Consider the following 22218-nt stretch of genomic DNA (forward strand, 5'->3'; position numbering starts at 1 on the left):
TCAACCATTCTAACCGTCGACGAACTGATCATCGAAAACCGAAAGACAGAAAACCTATTTCCAAAGTCGAAAGGAATTGAACGTAACCCCGTAAAGTCCAAGAACGAGCCGCTACTTACCGTGTCGGAAACTTAACGGCCGACTAAAAGACGGAAACAAAAGTGGATAAATAGAAAAATAAGATACCAAGTAAAATCCTAACATCTACGAGATAGAGAGAGAAACAAAAAAAAACGAAAATCGCCAAAGGCGGAAGTCCTTGCGGCGACGAGATCGTCCTCGAAGGATGCGTCCCGACCCTGGTTCGGTCGAAATTACGTAACGCGACGAATGAACTAAACAATCTACGAGCATATCATCCAGGACGTGCGCACCGGGTCGTTAGCCACCAAAAATTTGGAGAAGTTCCTCGCCACATGTATAAAAGTGAAAATCTCTACCCGGCTTCGAAACACGTCGTCGTTCTCGCGCGACTCGTCAAAGTAATCACGTAGGCGCCGAGAACTCGTAAAATCGGCCTTGCACCGAAACACCTGAAGTCCCTCCGCGGCCGAGGAAGCGACCGGGTACCGCGAGAACAAAGGAAGTCAAAGAAATAAATCGGGTTCGCCCATCAATAAGGCGGGGAAAAGGGGGTTTGAGAAATAAAATATATTTATAAAAACAAAATATGAAACGCATATAAAATAATACAGGTCGTAATATCATAGTTCATCTTCCTAGTCCATCGTAACGGCCGTCGTGCAGGAACAGAAACCACGTGTATCGTATTTAAATATTAGTCTCGCCGCAGGGTGTGCAGAGCAAAACGCGCCCCTCCCGACGCCCCGTGTATGGCACGCGCGCATCGCGCCGAGAGAAAGAGAAGGCGCTCGTAGCGAGCCGGCGCCCTCGCCGCGGTAAGTCCGAGTGAGCGAGTCGCGGTCGCGGGAATTAACTAGAAGCGAGTCTTGGCACATCCGCCGAGCGGCCCGAGGTGCGCGCGCACGCGGGCCCGCGGACCGAACTTGCCGCGGTCCGCCACGTCGGGTGGCCGGCGCGCGACTGGCCGGCGGCGACGGGGCGCGGCCCGCGATTGGCCGAGCCGCCGCGGCCGCGAGCCAATCAGCGAGCCGGACCGAGTTAGCGCGGCGAGCGCGGCGATTACGAATCGGAGAGGAAAGGAGGACGCGTCGTCGGGGGAACCGGCGAGCGGAACTCGGGCGCCAGTCGTACGCACTAGTGATATGAGCAGAGAATATGTATCGATGAGTCTCCTCTCTTCCGTCCCAATCGGATCCCCCTCCCTCTCCCGATCCCCCTATCACGGGACGCTCCTATATCCTTAACCCCTTACGAGAACGGAACGAAAGTCTGAGTAGCACACAGTAATACTGCTTGATATGTCTCTAACGTACGTCGCATCTATTTATATTAAATTTATATCGTAATACGCCTATCAACGCTTATTACGCTCTCCTAGAGGCGGGCGCGGGAAGGAACTGAATTCGTCACCACGTGGGGGGGAGAAGAACGAGAACGAGGAGGCGAGAGGCATTCCTTATCTTACAGACCGCGGATATCATCCAGAGACTTTCCCCGCCGCGTTTGAATTTCCCGCGGAATACGCCCGCGGCTCCGTCCGCAGGGAATTACTCCCGCGTGGAAACATTTACCCCTCCCCGAGACGAACGTTCACGGGCGAATTTCACTCGAGGAGGGAAACAAAAACCACCGGAAAGAGACTCTCGCGCGCGAGCTGCATGCAAATACGTACATTTATACGCGTCGCTTGTACAACGTATGTAGAATAACCGCGAGCGACGCCGCTTGATATTTTCCATACACGCGTCACATAGCGCCGCGTATAAATAGACACGTTCGCTTCGCTACGTACAGTCCTTGCGCGAGAATCTTCCTGGATTTCCAGCTCCCCCCTTCCTCCCCCCCTCTCTTCGACGTTGCGAAATCACAAGACGAGCGCGAGCGAGAGAAAAAAAAAGGTAGAATGTCACCCGAAGCGCGCGATCGACTCTTCGCCGCGACGTCCGCCATCTTGGATCCCGCGAATGGATCAAGCGATCGCGCGCGCCCGCGCGAAATTCAAAACCTCTCTTTCGCCCGTAAATTGTGAAAAATCTATCTTTCTCGAGAAAAAAAGAAATGTCTCCGTCGAACGCCCGTCCGCCCTCCCTCTCTAACTCTCGATCTCCCTCTCTCTCTCATGTAATTAATAATTATTGCATTGGTTTCTCTCCCTCATTTCTCCTTCCCCTCTCGTTTCGCTCATTTAAAATCCTTCGATAATTATTCCTGAACTCTGAGGTAGTCTGTTCTGGGATTTTTCTCCTGTTTCTCTTTTTTTGTTTGTTTGTTTGTTTGTTCATTGTTGCTTTGTTTCGTTTAGCGTGTGCGAGTATGTGTGTATGTGAGAGTATGTTCTTCGTAAGCTTGTTCGTTAGCCTTTCTTCATCATCGTTTACGTAGTAAAATGGCAAGAGCTAATTCGTCATCGCTTCTTTAATAACTAAAAGAGAACCTCCTTTCTTATTTACAAGGAAAAAAAAAGAAAAAGAAAAAAAAATGTAAAAGAAGTCGACGCAGACCTCGTCCCGATGAGATCGACCACGGCGAGAAACGAGCTGCGTCTCTTACGTACTAACTACATACATATACATTCACGAGCGCGCGCGCGCACGCACGCACACACGCGCGGACACTAAATTAAGAGCCGTCGAGGGACGAAAAACGCCCGCAAGAACAACGAATCCCTTCGGGAACAACAATGGGAGCGTAGGCACCGTACAACGAGTGGCACGTCCATTTCCGACCGTATATATAAAAAGAGACAAAAAAAAAGAAATAAAATCGATCGGTCCTGCGATTTGCACAATTTCGGGTTCGCCAATGAATCCCGATCGCAGTATTAGTGATAAAAGGAAAAATGGCGCTCGTCGAATATCTACAACTCTTTGGGACGTTAAACAATCGAGCAAAGGATAGAGCCTTAACCTGATAATTAAGGCGTGAGGATTCATGATTTTTAAATATATTACATAAAATCGTGACGTCTCCGTGGTCAGGGGTTAGAAAGTGCGCTAGATGGACTTTTCCCGTGGTATAAAACTGCAACGACGACGCAAATTGGGCCTGGGCGAGAAATTGGCAAGGGACTGGATAAAAGAGGAGACGAGGGATAATCAACAGTCCTCCGATACAATCCCGAAGACCCAACGTCTCGCAATATTTGACAACCTTCATGCGTTCCTCAATTCCCACCTTGTTTACCGTCGCCGGGTTCAAGCGGACCCACCGTGACGAAATGTGATTGTATCGGTACAATCTTACATTTGTATGCATGATTAATATACTTAGGGATGTAAAAACGCAACGAGGAGCTACGAAAGAAATTGACAAAAAACAAAGGAAATCGACTCGGGTCTAAATGGACCCGAAGAAGGCATGAAGGTTAACTTAGTAATCTGTTGTCTGTCTCAGAAGGGACATTTCAAGAGTTGTTTAAACTCACGTCCAACATTTATCAGGCTCGCCAGGACACTTCGACTGTACCACGCGTTGTACACGTCCGGATCCGAGGACGTATACAAAGTTGTCTGGGAATTTCTTGCCAATTTTGTGCCGTTTAAAATTCGACACTTTCCCGTTAAAAATGAACAGGCTTTTACCTTTACAACCACGAAACGTACCATTTCAAGGCCCAGACGTCGCTCTACACTCTGGCCACGATAACAGAGCGTTTAAACAATTCATTTACGGGTTATCTACCCTATTTAATTCGAGCTAGAAAAAGGATCTAACTCGGGCGATTTTAAATGGCCTTTTTACAATTTCAAATTTTTACATTTAACCCAAGAACCGCTAGCGCACCCTGTAATCGTAGTTGCAAAACTTCCGAGAGGAAGACAAGAACAGCATTCTAGTCGACCCACGACTATTGAAGCAATAGGAAAAAAAAAAAAAGAAGAAAAATGTAACATCGAATCCCCAATTATTGCTATGAAAATGTAGAACTTTAATCGGCGCCTCGGAACGGTACGTCCGAATGGAACGTAAAGGGGGAAAACAACATTAAATGGTAAAGCCGAATAACATTCTGGAGGAGTTAGAAACACCGCGCCGAGGAGCAACGTCTCGGATATCCGACGAACAACTGATCCAAGAATCGTCGAGCAATCAATGAAAACAACGCGGCCGAGGTCGACGGATTTTCGCCCGCGGGTCGAGGCCCGCCGGGAGACGCCTCTCGAGGTGGAGCTCTCCTCTCCTCTCCCTTTTGTCTCCTCAGCGGAGGAAGAGGCCCAGAGGAGCTCCGGCCGGAGCGACGAGGACATTGGACAAAAGGACTAAGACGAGGGGGCAAAGAGAGCGAAAAGTAGGGAGAACGAGCGGGAAGAGCGAGCCGGACCGCGACCTCGACCTCGGAGATTGCGAAGCGCCGGCCACGAGGAGAGCCGAGCTCCTCCCGAAGGACGGCCTCGGTAACTTAGGCTAGCTTAGTTCCTTAATTTGGATTCGGCCTCGAGAGCCGAAGAGGAACCACCTCGGGGCGAGCTCGGCGACTCGGTCGTTTAACCCCTTACACACCCCGACGAGCGCACTCCGAGATCCTGAGGATCCGGATCCGCTACCAGGACTGCCGAACCGTAGTTTCCAATTTTATGAAGGAATACGAAAGAAGGAAAGAAAAAACAAAAAAAAAAACAAAAAAAATAGAAACAGTACAGTATGAGATTTCTTGTGGAAATTTTTTCATGGAAATCTTGGTCGCCCGTGTGGGTACGGAAATACGAACGTTAATTATGAAAAATTAATTTATTCTTCGAGAAGGGATGTATACGTGGCGACACCGGGGTCACCGAATCACAGAGGGTGATCCCCGGGTCCTTTCATATATTCGTTGGAACAATTGTTCCTCGTCCCTTGGTATATAAACATCGGCGTTCCTTCCATCGTACGGAGGAACTGACATGAACGATACAACATGGGGTAAGGGGTTAATCGGACTCGACTTAATGGCTGCCTTCGTCGTAAAACATGCGGAATCGCTTCGAATCCCTTCCTCCGCGGAGTGATACTCGGGATGCAAGTCCTTCCTACTCTTATTTCCGACGAGATAAGGATGCGCGTGTCTGCCTGCGTGCCTATGTATATATATAATATGTGTTTATATATATATATACTATAAAATACGAGTATTATGATTAAGGATTCGCATTCGCATTCGCATTCCTAGCGTCGTCGAGATTAAGTCGTTAATTACAATAATGGCGCGCCCTGTACACATTTAGTCGATTTTGTACAATTGATAAGCTTCGGAGTTGTCAACCCTTTCCTTGGACACCGCATCCCCTCTCTCTTATCTCCGGGCGTCGTCGGGCGGACCGAAAGATGAAGTGGCCAAAATTTGAAATAACAAAAAAAGGAAGAAAATCTCGACAAGGAGTTTCTTTTCTTTCTCGTCGTTCTTCCCTTCAACATTTAATCGAACGTTTACCGTCGAGCGTCCCGCGAGGACGTTAAATAAAACTCTCGTTCCATTTCTGGCGGAGGCTTCTTTTTTCGCCATTAATGGCAAAAAAGACTGATCCTCTTCGTTTAATTATCCGGGAAGATGTAATGGGAAAAACGTGAAAAAAAGATTAATTATATATGTATATAAAGAAAGAATTGCGACGTGCAAAGTCAAGCCGAGCTTTTCGAAGGTCGACTTTGGACGTCGCGAGTTTCAATGCCGACCCGACGACGCCTCGGGGTGGTCCGACGCTGGGCGTCGCCATCGATCGGACACCTCTTTTTCTTCGGGCGAATTCGAGGGTGTCCTCGAGGAAGTGCCCTCGACTTTCTCCAGTGTCGAACTAAGGACAACGTGGCGTTCGGAGAACCGGAAGTGTCGACAGAGAACCGCGCGGTTCCTGATCTAGGTCCGGAAATAAATAGTCGCGGACGATCGCCGCGAGATCGGAAAGGAAATAACTGCGGAAACGCGTTCTATGGAATGGATTCCAAGTCTTGTCTAATAAATACGCGCGCAATTCAAAATGACAGTCTCATTAAATAAACAGGAAAAAATGAAAATACATGAAAGGGGAAAGAAAAGAAAAAAAAAACTCGAAGAAAAATACGACGAAAGAATTTCTAAACGGTCCGTTCAAAAAGTGCCACTCTTAACGTAGCTCGCGTCACTAATTAAATTTAATCTAATTGTACTAAATTAACAACGATCCCACGTGAATGCGATACGCGCGCCTGACGTTTGGTCCACGACAGAGAAAAAAAAAATAGACAAAAAGAAATTTAATAATGAACCGACCCCAAATCGATTATTCTTCGGTTTCAACGAAACAGCCGATTGCTAGCGAACCAGCGGTTCAATAACTCAATAGTATATATATGTACAATTGCTTGCTAGAAGACAAGTGGAACATGTGATATGAAGTAATTCAACGTACGTAATTTAACATAATTTAACCTCTAATTAAAGAAACGTATAAGGGACTCGGAAGTTCGCACGACCTGTCCGTCTCATGTACAACATATATAATATATATATTTATATATGGGTCAACATTTCGCGCAATTCGTGACGAATAGAAAACCATCGGCTTCGAACGGACCTTCTAGAGAGCGCAAGTCTAGTCGACGACTACGAATCGGATCGGCGGAGAGAGAGGGAGAGAGAGGAAAAAAAAATGGGGAAGAACCTAGTGAAGTAGCGCGTTCGGCCTCTGGCAAGAGGAAAATAAATACCGTTGAGCAAACACGAATCAACAACGGCGACCTCGCGCGATGACGCCGGGTCGGCCTGACCGCGCGGGGTCGCGGGTCGGCAAAAATCCGCGCGGAAAGTGACGGAGACAAGAAATGCTGAAGAGTCGATTGGCACGACGATCGGTATTGGATTCGGAGGCGCGTCCAATAAATATACACATAACTCGAGCGTGGCGAGCCTCGAGACGCAGGAAGCGTCGTCCTTCGTCCTGGTAGCCGCGAGGCGCCAGGACCTCGGTGTCGCGTTACGCCCTGAGGTGGACGTTGTGGTTGTTGGACTTCTTCTTGTGCGTTTCCAGGTGCTTCATCATATGGTCCTTCCTGATGAATCCCTTGCCGCAATTATCACAGGCGTACGGCTTTTCGCCAGTGTGGAGGCACATGTGCCGCCTGAGGTCCGTCTTGTGGTTGAACTGTTTCGGGCAGATCTCGCACTTGTAGGGCTTGTCCCCGGCATGCTTTTGGAGGTGCTCGGCGTGCAGGTACTCGAGAGGAAACCTCTTGCCGCACTGATTGCATTTGAACGGCTTGTCGCCAGAGTGGAAGCTCTTGTTGTGTTGCGTCAAGTAGCAGGCCTTGTTGAAGACCTTGTCGCACTCGATGCACTTGTGGAAGCCGTCCTGGGAGATGTAATGCGAGCCGGTGTTGGTGCTCGTCACCTGATGTTCCTTGGTAAGAACGACCTGGGACTTTTTGTCGTCCTTAGGCGCGGCCTTCCCGGCGTTGGGATTGCGCTCCTCCTTTGCGCGGGGCAAGTTGTTGTTGGCCTCGAGCTGGTCACTCCTCGGCTGATCATTGCTTACCTCGTAGTGCTTGATGATCATGCCGTCGGTGCCCTGCATGACCTCCATACCGGCGAGGGAGTCGTACTTGGGTGGCGAACCCCTGTACGGATCGTACGTGGATCCGGGTGAGTCGAAGGATCTGTCCTGAGGAAGGTTCTCCTCGTGACTTAGCCCCCCCACGTTAACGGGCTGATTGTGCCCTACCAGGAAACCAGTGATGGCGAACTGAGTGAAGCTCGGCAGGGGCCTTTGGTGGTTGCTAAAAGTCCCGAACCCGGGCAACATGTCCTGGCTCTGCTGTAGCTGCTGCTGCTGGTGTTGGCTCTGCTGCTGGTGCTGCACCTGCTGCTGCTGCTGCTGTTGTTGCTGCTGCTGGGGGTGTTGCTGGCCAGGTAGCTCGTTACCAATAGTAGTTAGCTGGTTGGTGATAGACTCCAGCAGGCCCGGGATGCTGGTAGTAGTTATAACGTGGGGGGGCAAGGCGTTTGGGTACGGCTGATGAGGCATCGTAGAAGCCCCCATCGGCGGCGAATTCATTGGCGCCGGCATTATTGGCGATGGCGAAGTCATGTGGTGCGGGTGGGAGCCCATTGGGGAAGGTGAACTCAGGTGGACCGCCGCCGGCATGGGCGAGATGGGCGAATTCATGGGGTGGTGGGGCCCCATTTGGGAGGGCGAACCCATTGGTAGGTGGTGTCCCAGCTGAGGCGATGGCGAACCCATTTGGTGGTGGCCCATTGGCGACTGGACCGGGGAATTGAGGGACACCATGCTGGACCCCAAGTGGATCGCCGAAGCCGTTTGCTGCTGCTGCTGCTGCTGCTGCTGCTGCTGGGCTAGGGTTCCCGAAGACTCGCTGCTGCTGCTGCTGGAATTGCTGTTGGCGTAAAGGGTGGGCGTGTGCAGCAGGCCCCTCGCCGCCTCGCCCGAGGGACCTGCCATCAAGTTTGGGGGACTCCCCGACGATGATAACTCCGGTGACCTCACCGGCGGCGCCCTGCTTCCGGAGCTCGAGACGGCGTCCCGTCCCGGGTGGTGGTGGGCACTGATCGGCAAATTCGCAGGGTCCGGTTGATTGCTCTGTTTCACTGCGTTCTTGTGCAACGTCGTGTTATAGTGCCTTTTCAGATGGCCCGAGCTGGTGAACCACTTGTTGCATGCGGTACAGTTGTAGGTCTTTGGTCTTCGCGCCTCGTTGCTCTTCCACGACTGGTTAGCCAGAGGGGGCGGTTTCGGGGGCTGTTGCAGCAATCCCCCGGGAATCTGATGACTCGGCATCTGCTGGGTGCTGCTAATTATCGGCGAGCCCGGATGCCTGGGCGGCTCCACGGGGATGTGCTGCGACCTCAGGAACTGGCCCTGATCGGGAATCGGAGATACATTCTCCATGGGTCCCATGGGTGAGAGACCGGGATGGTACTCGTGAGGCTGCGCCGATGGCCACCCTAGCATAGCACTCACCGAGTGGGGTCCCCCGCGTTGCTGATGCTGCTGCATCGCCTGTTGCTGCTGCTGCTGATGCAGCTGCATTTGCATCTCCTGCTGCTGTTGATGCAGTCTCATCAACTCCTCCTCATACCTGTGCGTCTGCAACTTGTGCGAGTCCAGGTCGAGGATCTCCGCCTGTTCTTCCGGTTCCTGTTTCACCTCCGACTTGACCACCTGCGACCCATTGTAGTCATAGCCGGTTTGCTGCTGCTGCTGCTGCTGCTGTTGCGACGACGCTTGCTGCTGCTGTTGCTGCGTCTGCGTCTGCTGCTGCTGCTGCTGCTGCTGCTGCCCAGGGTGAGGTGGCGAAGAATGCATTTGCGACTGTTGCTGCGCCTGTTGTTGCTGCTGACCCTGCTGAGGCGGACTGGTTCCGATTTGCCGATACGACCCCTGACCCGAGTAGGACCCCGGCGAGGAAGGATGGCTCGTCCGGACGTGCTCCGTCAGCTGATTGGCGTCGTCGTACACCGCGCCGCACTTGTCGCACTGTAGCGGACTCCTGGGGCTGGTCGAGCTGACCGAGTTAGCCCGTTCGGGCGGATAATGCCGCTGGTGTTGGTACGGGTGATACCTCGTATAATTGCCGTTCTGACTCTCCTCCCTGGGAGGGGAGTACGCGTGCGGCAGGATATAGGGTGGCTCGTTTTGCATGAAGTATCCGCTCTCGCTGAACATCGGAGCTTGAAAGTGGTTATATCCCTGTTGAGACGATTGCTGCCCCGAAATGGGCTGCTGCTGCTGCTGCTGCTGTTGCACGGAAGTCGGTCCAGGAGGTCCTTCCGAGGGCGGTCTAGAGGACGGCTCGCTCGAGTCCGCCGGCGCCGTGACGCTGTCCCGTTTGACCGGCCCCACGTGGCTGTTGTGGTTGCCGGCCTTGCTGTTGTTGTTGTTGCTCTCCTCCTGTTGCGCCTGAGTGGCCCACTGGCTGAGCAGGTTCTCCTGGTGGTACCTGAGGTGGACCTCGAGGCTCTTGTCGCTCTCGAAGTAGAGCCCGCAGTCCTTGCAGTGATGCTTGGGCGACGCGGCGCCGCCTCCGCCGCCACCCCCACCGGTCACCACGTATTGCTGCTGCTCGACGCTAGTCATATCACTCATTATCGTCTCTCTAGGCGAGCGCGCGCGCTCTCACCTCCCGCTGCGTCTTCCCGGGCACATCCGCGCGACCTCGGCGTGCCAGCGACGCGCGAACCGGCCGAGACCCGAGATCGGAAAGAGGGCACCGCCGAAGAAAGACCGGCGCGACGGTCTCCGAGAGGGCCGAACGGAAAAAGGGGGAAAAACTAAAACCATAAAGCGGGTTCTACATTTATCATATGATCGGCGACATGGCCTCGCGGGAGCCCGCTCGATCGGTCGGCAAGCCCGAGCGAGTCCCTGCGGGGTACATCTCTAACGGGACACCGCGACAACCCCCAGACCGGCGACCGACTCGCGACTCGCACTCCCCGGACCTCGCGACCGCCACCTCACATGGCAGCCACCCTCCGCCCCTCCGCGCCACTGTCCGCGCCGCTTAAGGTCCCACTGGCCGCGGTCACTCTCCACAACACCCTGGCCGCATCTCCCTCTCCCTCCGAGTCCTCTCCTCTCCGGGCCGCCCCGTCACACTCCCCCGATGTCCATCCTCGGCCTCTCGCGTATCGGCGCCAACCTGCTCACCGCGAGGGCTCGTCCGCACTGACCTCGTCCCGCGCGATCGCGCCTTAAGGTCCGTATCCTCTCCTCTCTCTCTCGCTCTCTCCCCCGCCGCGAGACAGCCGTCGCCGCGCTCGTCGACGCACCACCGAAAACCGACCACTGGCGGGCCCTCCCACTGTCTGTCTTTGTCTCTCTCTCTCACTCTCGCTCTTTCTCTCTCTCTCTCTCTCCCTCGCTCCTCTCGCACCGGAGATCCGCGTCGCACGAGAGCCGGCACTATTCTGCCGGTTGGAATTCCGGAGTTTCGAGTCCTCGAGCTCGCGCCAAGGCGCTGCCGGTCCCCTCTCCCCTCCCCGCCGGCCCGCGCGCCCCTCCCGCCCCTCCCGCGCGCGCAGACGCCCTCCTCTCCCCGCCCCACCCCTCCCGAGCGACGACAACCTTCCAGCGAACCGCCCCGCTCCTCCCTCTCCTCCGCCTGACCCCCCGCCCCTCCCCCGCCGCAGCTCGCGGACCCCCTGCCCAGACAACCAACCAAATTTGAGACGTTCCAACCTATACCTTCTTCCACCTCACCCCCGCGCCAAGAGGGGCGCGCCGAAGAGAGCCGAGCCGAGCCGAACTTGCACGAGGCGCGCGAAGGACGAGCGTCCTTAGGGACGAGAGTCTCCCCTGCGACGAGTGGGAGCGACGGAGACGGATCTATCGGAATCGCGGCGGGTGCGAGAAAGAGGTCCTGGGATTCCGACACGAGATGCGGAGGATCCTGCGGGATTGCCGCGTGTCTGGTGAAATGATTCGATGATAGTGGGATCGGGGTTAGTGGTCGTCGGTAGACGGGAGGGAAGCAGGGCGGGCGCTGTATCGCAGATCGACAAGTTTCTATTGGAAATTGTTCGATTCTTCTTATAATTTGATTTTTTTTCTTCTTTTTCGTTTATCTTTTTTCTTTTTCTTCTTTTCTCGCGATGCGAGATTCCCGCGGTGTGGGTCGTGCGTGATGTAGGGGTTATCGCGTGGGAGGAGTATTTCGTCTTGGCAGGAACTTTAATATTTGGATGTGATTTAAAACGAGCAATAATTTGCCGAGGATGGCACAGAATGCATAAGTAATTAATTAAGCCCAACTCTGATTTGTGACGTACCGAGGAAACGGGGTGTACAGTCGCATGCAAAAGTTACGGGAACATGAGATTTTTTTAGATGAATGTGAATCCGATTTCTCTATATTTTTATAATATTCTGAAAGCGTATCTAATATTATTCACTCATTGTCTCTTCATTTATGTCGCCTTATTTGGAGGTTATAATACAAATAAGGCTTGGGAGAAATTACGGAGTCAGTATTATCTTGTTTTCGTTTTTCTCGTTAATTTTCTAGATTGGGCGAAAATGGACTCTTATAAGTGTTGTTATTTTAATTCTATATGTCAGAGATTAGTTTAAAAATGACTAGATCTGGGAGAACAATATCGACGCGAAGATTGTACCTACTCCACCTTAAGAAACGATGCTTCCTCCCGCGCGCCACCTTGCTCAGCCGCGTCGATTTGAGCGTGAGAGCGAGAGAGGCGGCGCTTACGGAGCAACCACGAGGGCGAGAGAGAGGGGGATGGCGCTACGCCTCGGCGAAGACGCGAGAAAGGTAGCGCGCAACGCGCGAGAATTCCGGCGCATCGTTCAGGAATTCTGTGGGTGATTTCGTCCTGCGTTACCCCGACGAAAATCCTGCATATTCGTCGGTGCATTCAAACCCCGTTCAAGGACACTGGTTTGCAAATGAAAATTGCACTTACTCTCCTTTCTCCGGACGATTCCTCGCCTCGAATGGAAATTTAAAAAAGAAAATCCCCCACAGCTCGATAGTCTTCCTACTATTAAAATCTCGTTAAAAATACGTAGTTTCGTCAAAATAAAAGATTCTCTCACGTCGACGATCGTTCTCTTGATATTTGCCGTCCTTCCCTTCGGTACTTCGTAATTTCGGATTTGTAGGAACGCCGTGGTATAGGTGATAGATTTGAAAAGCGTCTCCCTGTTTAGACTTCAAATAAGTATTTAGCAAGATTGCAGTTTATTAGCCTCTTGGGCGCTTCCTTTATGACCCGGCAAATAAACGCGCAATTCCCACGAGATAATCGCGAATCTACGGGTTGTCCATCCGACGATAATCTCCCAGGGATCGAGGAGGCGGCCGAGGCTCTTTCTAACCTCAAAATCCTCGCGCGGCCACTTCCCCCCATGTGGCCTTAACCCGACGTCGGATGGCGGGTTAAAAAATCTGGGTAGCCTTGCATTTTTTTCTGCTACCTTTTTCCCCGCGGGAGGAACGGCCGGAGGCGCACTTTGCACGTACCGGATGCGTCATGCCCCATGAATATGTTTATTGTATTGCACTATAGCCACCTAATAAAAACCACCTCGTGTGCGGTCATGCTTTGTCACGTGGCGACTGATCCAATAAAATCGCGACTCCGCGGCCGGGAGAAACTGGAGCCATCTCGCGGACGAAGCCACGACCGTGCGTGGGAAGATACTTATGATTCTCGGCAGATATTATTTTTTTTTTATACATTTTTAACAGGACATTACATTTGCATTAAACCTATTCCCCTTTAATGTGACATTCGGTATTCAAATATAAATACGTGAAAAATGTATACCAGTTTTAGAAGCCTATGAGCGGATGATAAATATTGCTGGCTTTATCGGCGCTGAAGATTGAAGATTAACAGGTAAAAAAATGGAAATGATATTCAGGAATCTGAATGTGAAAAATAAATTTAACACACTCTTTCAATGTAGTCGCATTGAAAATTCGAAGGAAAAATTAGGTATAAAATTCGGGAATATGAGTGGATATCAGACAGATGGTGGACACTCGTTTAAATATATTTTAAATATATTTTTATTTGGTTTTACAATTTTATAATATAAATTACTTAATATAAAATAGAGAAATCCGAGACTGGATATTGGACATCAGATGGTACACTGAGAAAAAAGTTTCGTTCATTCAAAGAACATGATTTAAATCGAATGACAAGATTTTGGTAGAAAAAAAAAGTGTAATTACCCCAAAGAATTTTTCGTCTTCCATTCAAAGAAACGTTTATATTCTGCAAACATTTTTAAAACCGTAACGTGTTTAGTTGCAGCAAAGAACGGTGGATTGATTTCTTAGCTCGGAAAACATATTTCGTGTCATTTGACTCAGAAAAAAAAGAATTGTTTAAATCTAACTGATTGAAAGAATTTTTATCTCTCTCTCTCTCTCTCTCTCAATGAAATCATCCCTTGGAGCCAAACAAATGAAAGACTTAATTTTTGTAAGGTGTGAAGTATTCGAAAATTTCTTTTCAGTGCGAACCCTTTTATGTGAAATTCGCTGGTAAATATTTTATATTTGGTATTTACAGTTTGATGTCGTCGCTTTAGATCAGCTTAATACACGTTTATATGGGCGTTTAATTAAAAAAGGAAAACACGCATAATTCCCGCGGGCAATGTGCAGGATTAACCTGGGCATCGGCACGTATGCGCCCGAACGAGGAAGCGCATCTCAAGGTCGCAAGAACGGACCCTAATTTGAGAGCGGGACAAGTGTTCCGTCGGACAAAAGACTGTAAATCAAGGCCACGCTTCTTTCTCCTTTTTTACCGAGTTCTCACCCCGGCCTTGTGGATTTTACCCCACGTGGCGTCCGACCACCCCACCGCCCGGGCGCACGAAGATGATCCGGAGATGAGAGGCTAATAAGATAATTTCGATTAAACGCTCTCTAAATGACTAGCACATTATCGTCCATTTGCACGAAAAACATACGAATTGAATAACAATCTTTGAATGGCACACATCTGTAATATCCCGATATTCTGAATGAGTACATTGAGGAGAATGCCAAAGATATATTTCGTTAATTCGAGAAATTTCCCTCAAATAAACCTGAAATAAATTGCCGTAATCCCGGATAAATGTCGTATTCCGATTTATTCAAGTTCACGCGAGTCAAATAATAATTTACTGAATTAACAAAATATTTCTCTGGGCCAATGAAATTTTCCTTCCTCGGTGTATAACTTATAAGTTAAGTAATGCGAATTTAAATTACCTTATATTAAGCCTGAAAGGACGTAAAATTTGTGTGGGTTTATTCTACACGTTAGAGAGATCCTGATCCAGTACTCGGAGAAACGTTCGAATTGGGTAAATACCGAGTACATCGACCCGTACTAAACTCGTGCGTTGCCGAAAGTAAGGTAAATATAACCGAAATGACGACTTTGCGCATGTCATGAGCAACGTTGTCTGATTGTGGCCTGTCCGACGAGAAAAAGATATGCAAATAAAGGGATAAAAGTAAAAGAGCATTTCTACTTGAATATCGCGCAGTCGGGTGCAACGTCCACAGTTAACGAAATATAACTTAGAAAATTGACAAAGTAGTAATTGTAAAAAGTGAATAAAGCCTCGTGACAGAAAAATGACCTCTTTAATTCGACGTCAATTTGAGGAATATTGTCGGGAATTGAAAATTTCGTAATTCGGGGCGAAGGCCACGTCACACGGAAAAGAAGTCAAAGGGGCGAAGAAAGGGTCGATTGATATTGTTTGGCCTCAGTTTTGACTCCGTAAAGTTTCGGGGTTGCGTCCCAGAGGTGATTTCCCTCGAACCGGGCTGTTTCGCGAGCCTAGGGGAAACCCCCTAGGCCGGCGCGCTCCCGCGAGACTCCTCCGGGAAGGACCGAGTTATCGCGAGCCGCGTATCGATCGTAAGGGCTACTTTCCCTCGCTCGATATTTCCTCGGACAATGATTTCCATACTAACGTTATCGCAGCCCTATCCACGGGCTTACACGTCGGATTTGGATAACGCCAAGTTGGCACACCGAGCGTCGGCACTCTCCGACTAGAATCTAAAGCGGCCACCCCATTCGCCATCCGACCGAACGACCCCCGCTTTCCGTTGGATCCTGCCGACCTACGCAGACCCTAAAATCCGAAATTTCCGCCAAATTATTCTAAAAATTGTCTACAACCAAATGAATAATAGCTGCATTTAATTCCGCAAGAAATAAAGCGATTCATAGCCGTATATCGTAATTACTCGAATATTTAAAATAATAATTCATTTATATGAAATGCTTTATTATAACGCACCTCAAAGATGAGTCTTCATTTAGAAAATTAGATTAGAATCTATCTCGCCACCCGACCAAACGACCCCCGCTTTCCGTTGGATTCTGCCGACCTACGCAGACCCTAAAATCCGGAATTTCCGCGAAATTATTCTAAAAATATTCTGTAACTGAATGACAACTGCATTTAATTCCCCCAGGAATAACCGGATTCTTAACCGTAGAACATGATTATTAATATATTTAAGATAATAATTCATTTATATGTAATGCTTTATTATAATATACCTCGAAGAGGAGTCTTCATTTAGAATATCATCATAATGAATCATCATAATGAAACATTTAGAATATACATCATAAGGATAGGTGCATTGTTAGTAATCGGAACAATTTCTGAGGGTAATGCCCGTAAGAGGAAATTCTTTTCTACTTTGTAGCAATTTTCTAAATAGCGAGGTAGGAGAAGGAGCGCCAAAATTCGGCATTATATCTCGGCCAATGGGAGGAAGGCTCCAGGGGAATCGGCGCGCGGTCTCCAGGGTGGGCTCCGCCGGGGGCTGGTGTCAGATTGAATCAGCCTTAAGCAACACTCTCCCTCCCTAGATTTTCCCTAGCAACCCCTCGGACATTTCGGAGCTGGACTCGGCGCTGGCCAAACGACTATCGGCCAGATATTCGCTGGCGTGGCGTTTGCGCCCCGATTTTATTAAGGAAATCCTCCGACGTTTTCACCTCTTTTCCCGTCCGGGTTTTTTCCTCTTCCGGTCGCCTCGCGACGCCCAAGAGGACGTCGCGCCCCCACGCATTCCGAGCTTTTTCCAATTCATCTCACTCCGGGAAATATCTTCTCGCCTCCCGAGTGAAGAATTAAAAGGCATTCAACTTCTAAGCGACTCTTTTCGCCCTTCCGAATTTTAAGAACGAGATTGGGGAGCAAATAAAGGGATGCCTAACAAAGAGGGGGGCTGTGCAGTTTAGCATTTACGTAAGATACAATGGCATGACGTAGACTTGTACAACTTTTTATTAATTGTTTCCTGCAATTATAGTGATTAATGGAAAAATGATATTTCTCGGATTCCTGTATGGTAACGAGAGTCGCTGCCGAGAATTGTTCACGTGCCGCGAGCTGCTTAACGTCCTCCCCGATACCAGTTTCTGTCTAATGACTTTTAATGGTACTTTTTTACGGACCGTCAAATGTGGGAATGGAATCGAACGGCGTCGCGGCGTTGAATATTTCCAATTATGAAAATTGTATACGTCAGGCAGATGGTATCATAGGCAATTTGCATTTCACTCCCGACATTGACTTTCCGTGGTATATGCTGCAGTTTAACATGCAAGTTAAGCATTATCATTACTCCCATAAGAAGAGGACCGCGCGGTTATTAACATTTAAATTGCGCCACGAGCTGTGATGTTTCTAATGGACAATCTCATCCGGCCGGCTGATTATATCAGAATAATGACTAAGATGTTATTAAAACGTGAAAGCGGGGAGACGAGTGAGGTTTCCGTCCATCGAAGTTGGACAGGGAGAGAAATAAAGATATTTCCTTAGAGAGTCGAGAGGGAGGCGAGGCGAGGCTTATCATTAAAGGAAATTACCGCGAAGAGGCTTTTCGAGACACGAAATGCTCCTCCAGGATGGGAATGCCGAGGGAAAAATGGAGGGAAAGCCTCGGAGAGGGATTGGGGAGGGAAAGTACGGCTCGGAGGAACGAGTTGGCCCTCCTGGAAAATGAATTGAAATTTTAATCATTCTTCCCGGAATAACCTCGGCTTCTCTCTGGTCCGGCGAAAGGCGAAAGTCGATGTCGCCGGCCCTCTGTGGAAAATTCACGAAAAATGGAGCCGACTTAGAGTTGGAAATTTATGGCCGCCAGATGAAAGCTCCCTGGCAAGATTAATTTTTCACCTTTGATCCCGCGATCTCGCGATGTTTGTCCCTGGACCCTTTGACCCCATCCGAATCCGGGGGGTGAATACGTACGGGTTGGGCTCGCCCGCCGAATTTCGAGTCTTATGAGCTCTCTGTAAATTTATTTTCCCATTACAATTACATTCCAGGACCTTGTGCCAACAAAATGATCTTTCTACCGGCAGAGATGTAATAAATATCACCGAAATAAACCCCTTGATACTCTCTTCCGGTCACTTTTTCATTTTCCATTGCCGCGAAGAGCATCGAAGAGAATTTGAGTACTACACCAAGAAATACTTTAATCAAAGGTATAATAAATTACAACCATATTAAAATTAAAATTATCCCTGGAAGGACGAACGATCGCAGGACGTCGGGGGACCGACCAAGAAGCCCTGCACAAATACCAGCACATTATTATAGATTTACAGAGAACATATATAATTTTAATTATACAATCATTAAATGACAGGCCTGTAATAGAGTGCTTAAAATTCGGTTACTTCGAGGAAGTATAGTTTTAAATAAAATCATGTAAATTTAAATGACTTTACATTAAAACCGAAAGGAAGTACAATTAATATGCGTTTATTCAATGCGTCAGAGAAACCTTGATGCGTGAATTTTGGATTCAGGGACTTTAGAGATTGCCTTGGACAGTTTGCTGGTTTTGGACTCTGGACATGTCTCATCTATGGAGAATTTCGAGGAGAAGGAAAAAGTACCATCGCTGAGTACAGGAAGTACCATCTAAATTTTGGGGTTTGCCTTGAGGGAAAGACGATTTTCCGAGGTTCCAGGTAAAATGTATCCCTGGAAGGATGCCGGAGGAGCATCGAAAGAGTCCTGCAGGGGTATCGGAGGCACCCTGCTCGAAGACATACAAAATCGTTTTCGTGAATGGAGATACGACGTGGGTGGAGCTCCTTCAAGGTCCAGGACCGGTCCCGGTGGTCGTCAGTGTACGAAACGCAAACAGGCTCGGTGAATTTTCGTGCTCGACATTCCTCCGGAAATGATTACACGGGACAATCCGCACCTCGGCCGTGCGAATTGCCAAATAAGTACCGCTCGCAGGAAACGAGTTCTGAAACGCCGGCTAGAAGCGGACAGCCAGCGGTGAATATTTATCGAATAAAGTGACGCGCGGCCGGGGATTTTATACCAAATGGACGAGACCGTGTGTGGTCAGACAACGAGGCGGCCGAAACGAGAGGTTATTAAATTCCGATAAAAAAGATTAATCCGCCCCGAAAACGCTCCGGCGATTTTTACGCGGGACGACCGCTTTCGCGCTGTTATTTCGATTTCATGGGAAAGACTTCACCGAGGCCGATTTCGATTTTCGACACTTTTGATCCTCCTCTTTGGGAGATGAAATTAAAATGGCCGAAACGCTTCGCCGGAGCGAAATTCGATTTTAGCGGGAAGGACGGATCGCTTGGCGGATCCGTCGAGAAATCTAATGAAAGTCGATCGGCCCGAAAATTCGGGCCACGTGGAGGCCTCGTTTCTCGCCTCGAAGACTCCAAGACGCCTTTGAAAACCCGGTCTTTCGGTGAAATTAGAGCCCTTCTTATGGTAATTGGACCACCATATGATTGCCGGGTTATCCTGCGCGATCTATGCTTTTAGTTTCCGCGTTCGTTCGTCCTGTCTCCTTTTCCTGGGGCAATCCTAGTTTGTAGGGCCGACGGCTTTGAGAAAAAGATATGATAAAACAATCGAGACAATGTTACGACCCAACGGGATCGTTTGAATATCATTTCGACAGGTGCACCTTGACTCCTTGTGCTGAACCTCATATCCAAGGAATTATAATTAATCCTAAAAGTATATATAATACATTGCATTGCATCAAATTCCTACATAATCTTAATTTACTATAGAAAATTCTGCTTCATTTTTATTGTGGAAAAATTAATTCGAAATAAGGAGCAGTCCTTTAAATGAAATATTGTCAAGTGTATTGGACCATTGAACTAAATTACAATTTCTTGTAAAAATTTCTGCATAAATAGATTCTTTATGCAAAAATCCTACATGAGTGCGCCTTGATACGTAAAATGATACTTCAAAATTATTATGTAAGAGCAAATGAGTTCGCGTTTAAGGTATCATTAAATTGATAATTCATTGGAGAAATTATATTCAGTGTTCATAATAGCAAAACTGAGTGAAATTGGCTCGGATGAAATTTGGACAAGTGCAATTCGAGGTGGCTCCTCTCGTTGGGCCAACATCCCGTATCCTTTGTCCGTGGTCCAGTCGGTCGGAGGCTGGGCCACGAACTAAAACTAAAACTAGTCTAACTGCATCCTGACGTCATGCTCAGCGCGATTTGCCTTGACCTTGGTCGGAAGAGAAGAAGAGGAAAGGAGGGTGAGCGAGAGAGGGAGGAGTCGATATAAGGAGAGGCCCAGGAAGATCAAAAGAGACAGAGAGACTCTCTTTTGTTCGAGCTCTTGCACAATTAAAGTTCGGTGCCGCCGACACAGACTTTATCACCTTCATTAAGGCTCTTCCGAGTGATTTCGCCGTCAAAAATTCAAAAACGGCGATAAAATCTTTAATTTAAAAAAAAAAGAAATAATTGATTTTTCCAAAATCGTTTCTACCTAAGACACTTAACGAGGCGCTTTACGCGCAAAAACGCTTCGCTATCATAATTTTACTAATAATAAAATCTTTAATTCAGAAAAAAATAAATAATTGATTTTTCCAAAAACCGTTTCTACCAAAGACAGTTAACGAGGCGCATTACGCGCAAAAACGCTATCATAATTATACTAAATTGTCGGGATAAAATATTCGATCGAAATTTTTGGGAAAAAATTATCCGCACGATGAGCATTTTTCGTCGTATGAGCGAATGCGTTGGGCGAGATTTCATCTCGTCATTTTGGCCGTTAAAAATGGAGACAAAGACCGTTCCTCTGGGTATTCCAAAAATCGGACAAAGATCTCTCCTTTTAATTAAACGTCCTCCCGGCCGATTCCTTTCTTTCGTATCGGCGATCTCCCCTCTCTTTCCCGTAACCTAGTCTCCTTTCCTCTCCCATTCTCAGGGCCCACGAGGAAATAATTCAAACCGCGAAAACCTATAATTTCGGCTCCGAGACGCGGAGAGAGAAGGACCGCGGCGGCGGGGGGGTGGAGGAGCCGATCTTATCTCCGAAAAGGAAGAATTATCATCGATACTATTACTAAATACAGAAATGCCGTTCCCGCGGGGCGAAATCGGGATACGCGAATACCAGTTTGCCGGTATTCGCATTAATTTTCAAATCCGTCGGGCCCCAGCTCGGATCGGGCCCTCATTTAATGAGCGGCTGACGTTACGTTCGTGGCCCTGGAGGAGTGCCACGCTGCCATTACGATTCCTCCTCTTTTTTTTTCTCCTCCGTCTCTCTTTAATTTCTTTTTCTTTTCCCCTGAAATTCGTAGTCTCGCTACGCGCCGCCACCCGATCGACCGGTCGCCGGAACCGTATCGGCCGCACGGGACCGCTAATCGAAGGATCGAAGGATCGAAGGATCAAACTATCGACCGATCGGCGATCGCCGATGGGACCAGAAGACCAAGCCTTGTCGATGTTAAGGTGATATAAAAGAAGCATCAAAGAGGTCAATCGCTTGTGAAACTTTTCGTGAAATTCGATGTACCGGATCGTTTCAAAATTTACACCGTGAATTTCATCATCATAATTTCATTATCACAATTTTGTAGAAGAAATCAAATTTCATGGGTGTCAAGTCCTTTCTCACAGCCTCCATATTCACGTTGTAAAGTTTCGAACGATTCGGTACACCCAGTTCGGGGAAAAGTTTCATGAACGATTGGCCTTCCAGAAGTCAGTTTCATATCGCCTTAAACTTTTGGATATTCAACTTTGACCCTGACTTACATACACGCTTATCCTACATTATCCCGTTTCCTTTGGAAATAATTGCAACTGTCACCAATGTGTGAAAATAAAAATGGCAAATGAATAGAAAGGAATGTTTTACATTTTTAAAGTGAAACCTCTTATGGCACAACAGTTGTAATTGCAAAAAACGTCATCGTTAGTGCTTTTTAACTTGAATTTATTGCCTAAGAAGTAAACCAGCGGCAGTGCTCCTCGCTTGGCGAGATTGGCATTAAAATGCCAATTTCAAATTCGTAATTCTAAATTCGAAAGGTTAAGCGCTTTCTACGATTTCTTTTTTTGCGTAAACGTGTTCCTTAGTGTTACCTAATTTCAATATGTTATCTCCACTGCGAAAAGTATACCATTGAACCATAGAAATATTTTCTTAACTCAAAGAGTGATCATTTGAATGAAATAAACTCTAAGTAAATTGATTGCGACATTTCTTCAAAATTATGACAATATACTTGAATTCATTTGAGTTGAATTCTTTGAATCAGCAAAATTTGATACCATTCGAAGAAATATTTCTTTGTCTCAACTAATGCTTTTCCTCAG

At 48.2% G+C, this 22218-nt stretch overlaps 1 protein-coding gene across 1 annotated transcript; it reads right to left on the minus strand.

The window, feature by feature from the left end:
- Positions 1-4797: 4797 nt before the first annotated feature.
- LOC105704195 (GATA zinc finger domain-containing protein 10) lies at positions 4798-10600 on the minus strand. The gene is made up of 2 exons (XM_012433230.2): positions 9015-10600; positions 4798-8912 (listed from the first exon to the last, which is right to left on the minus strand). The coding sequence occupies exons 1-2, from the start codon at positions 10137-10139 to the stop codon at positions 7014-7016; spliced, it is 3024 nt and encodes a 1007-aa protein (XP_012288653.1). The 5' UTR covers positions 10140-10600; the 3' UTR covers positions 4798-7013.
- Between the last annotated feature and the right edge of the window lie 11618 nt (positions 10601-22218).

Source organism: Orussus abietinus, unplaced genomic scaffold (genome assembly GCF_000612105.2).
Source record: "Orussus abietinus isolate OABI.00-Male unplaced genomic scaffold, Oabi_2.0 scaffold7, whole genome shotgun sequence".
NCBI classification, from domain to species: Eukaryota; Metazoa; Arthropoda; class Insecta; order Hymenoptera; family Orussidae; genus Orussus; species Orussus abietinus.

What these genes read in the sequence shown, in the direction of transcription:
- LOC105704195 (XM_012433230.2), bottom strand. Translation starts at nt 10,139, where the DNA reads ATGAGTGATATGACTAGCGTCGAGCAGCAGCAATACGTGGTGACCGGT. An exon ending in AACGCGGGGGACCCCACTCG is followed by an intron (nt 8,913 to 9,014) that starts GTGAGTGCTATG and finishes ATTCCCGATCAG; the next exon opens with GGCCAGTTCCTGAGGTCGCA.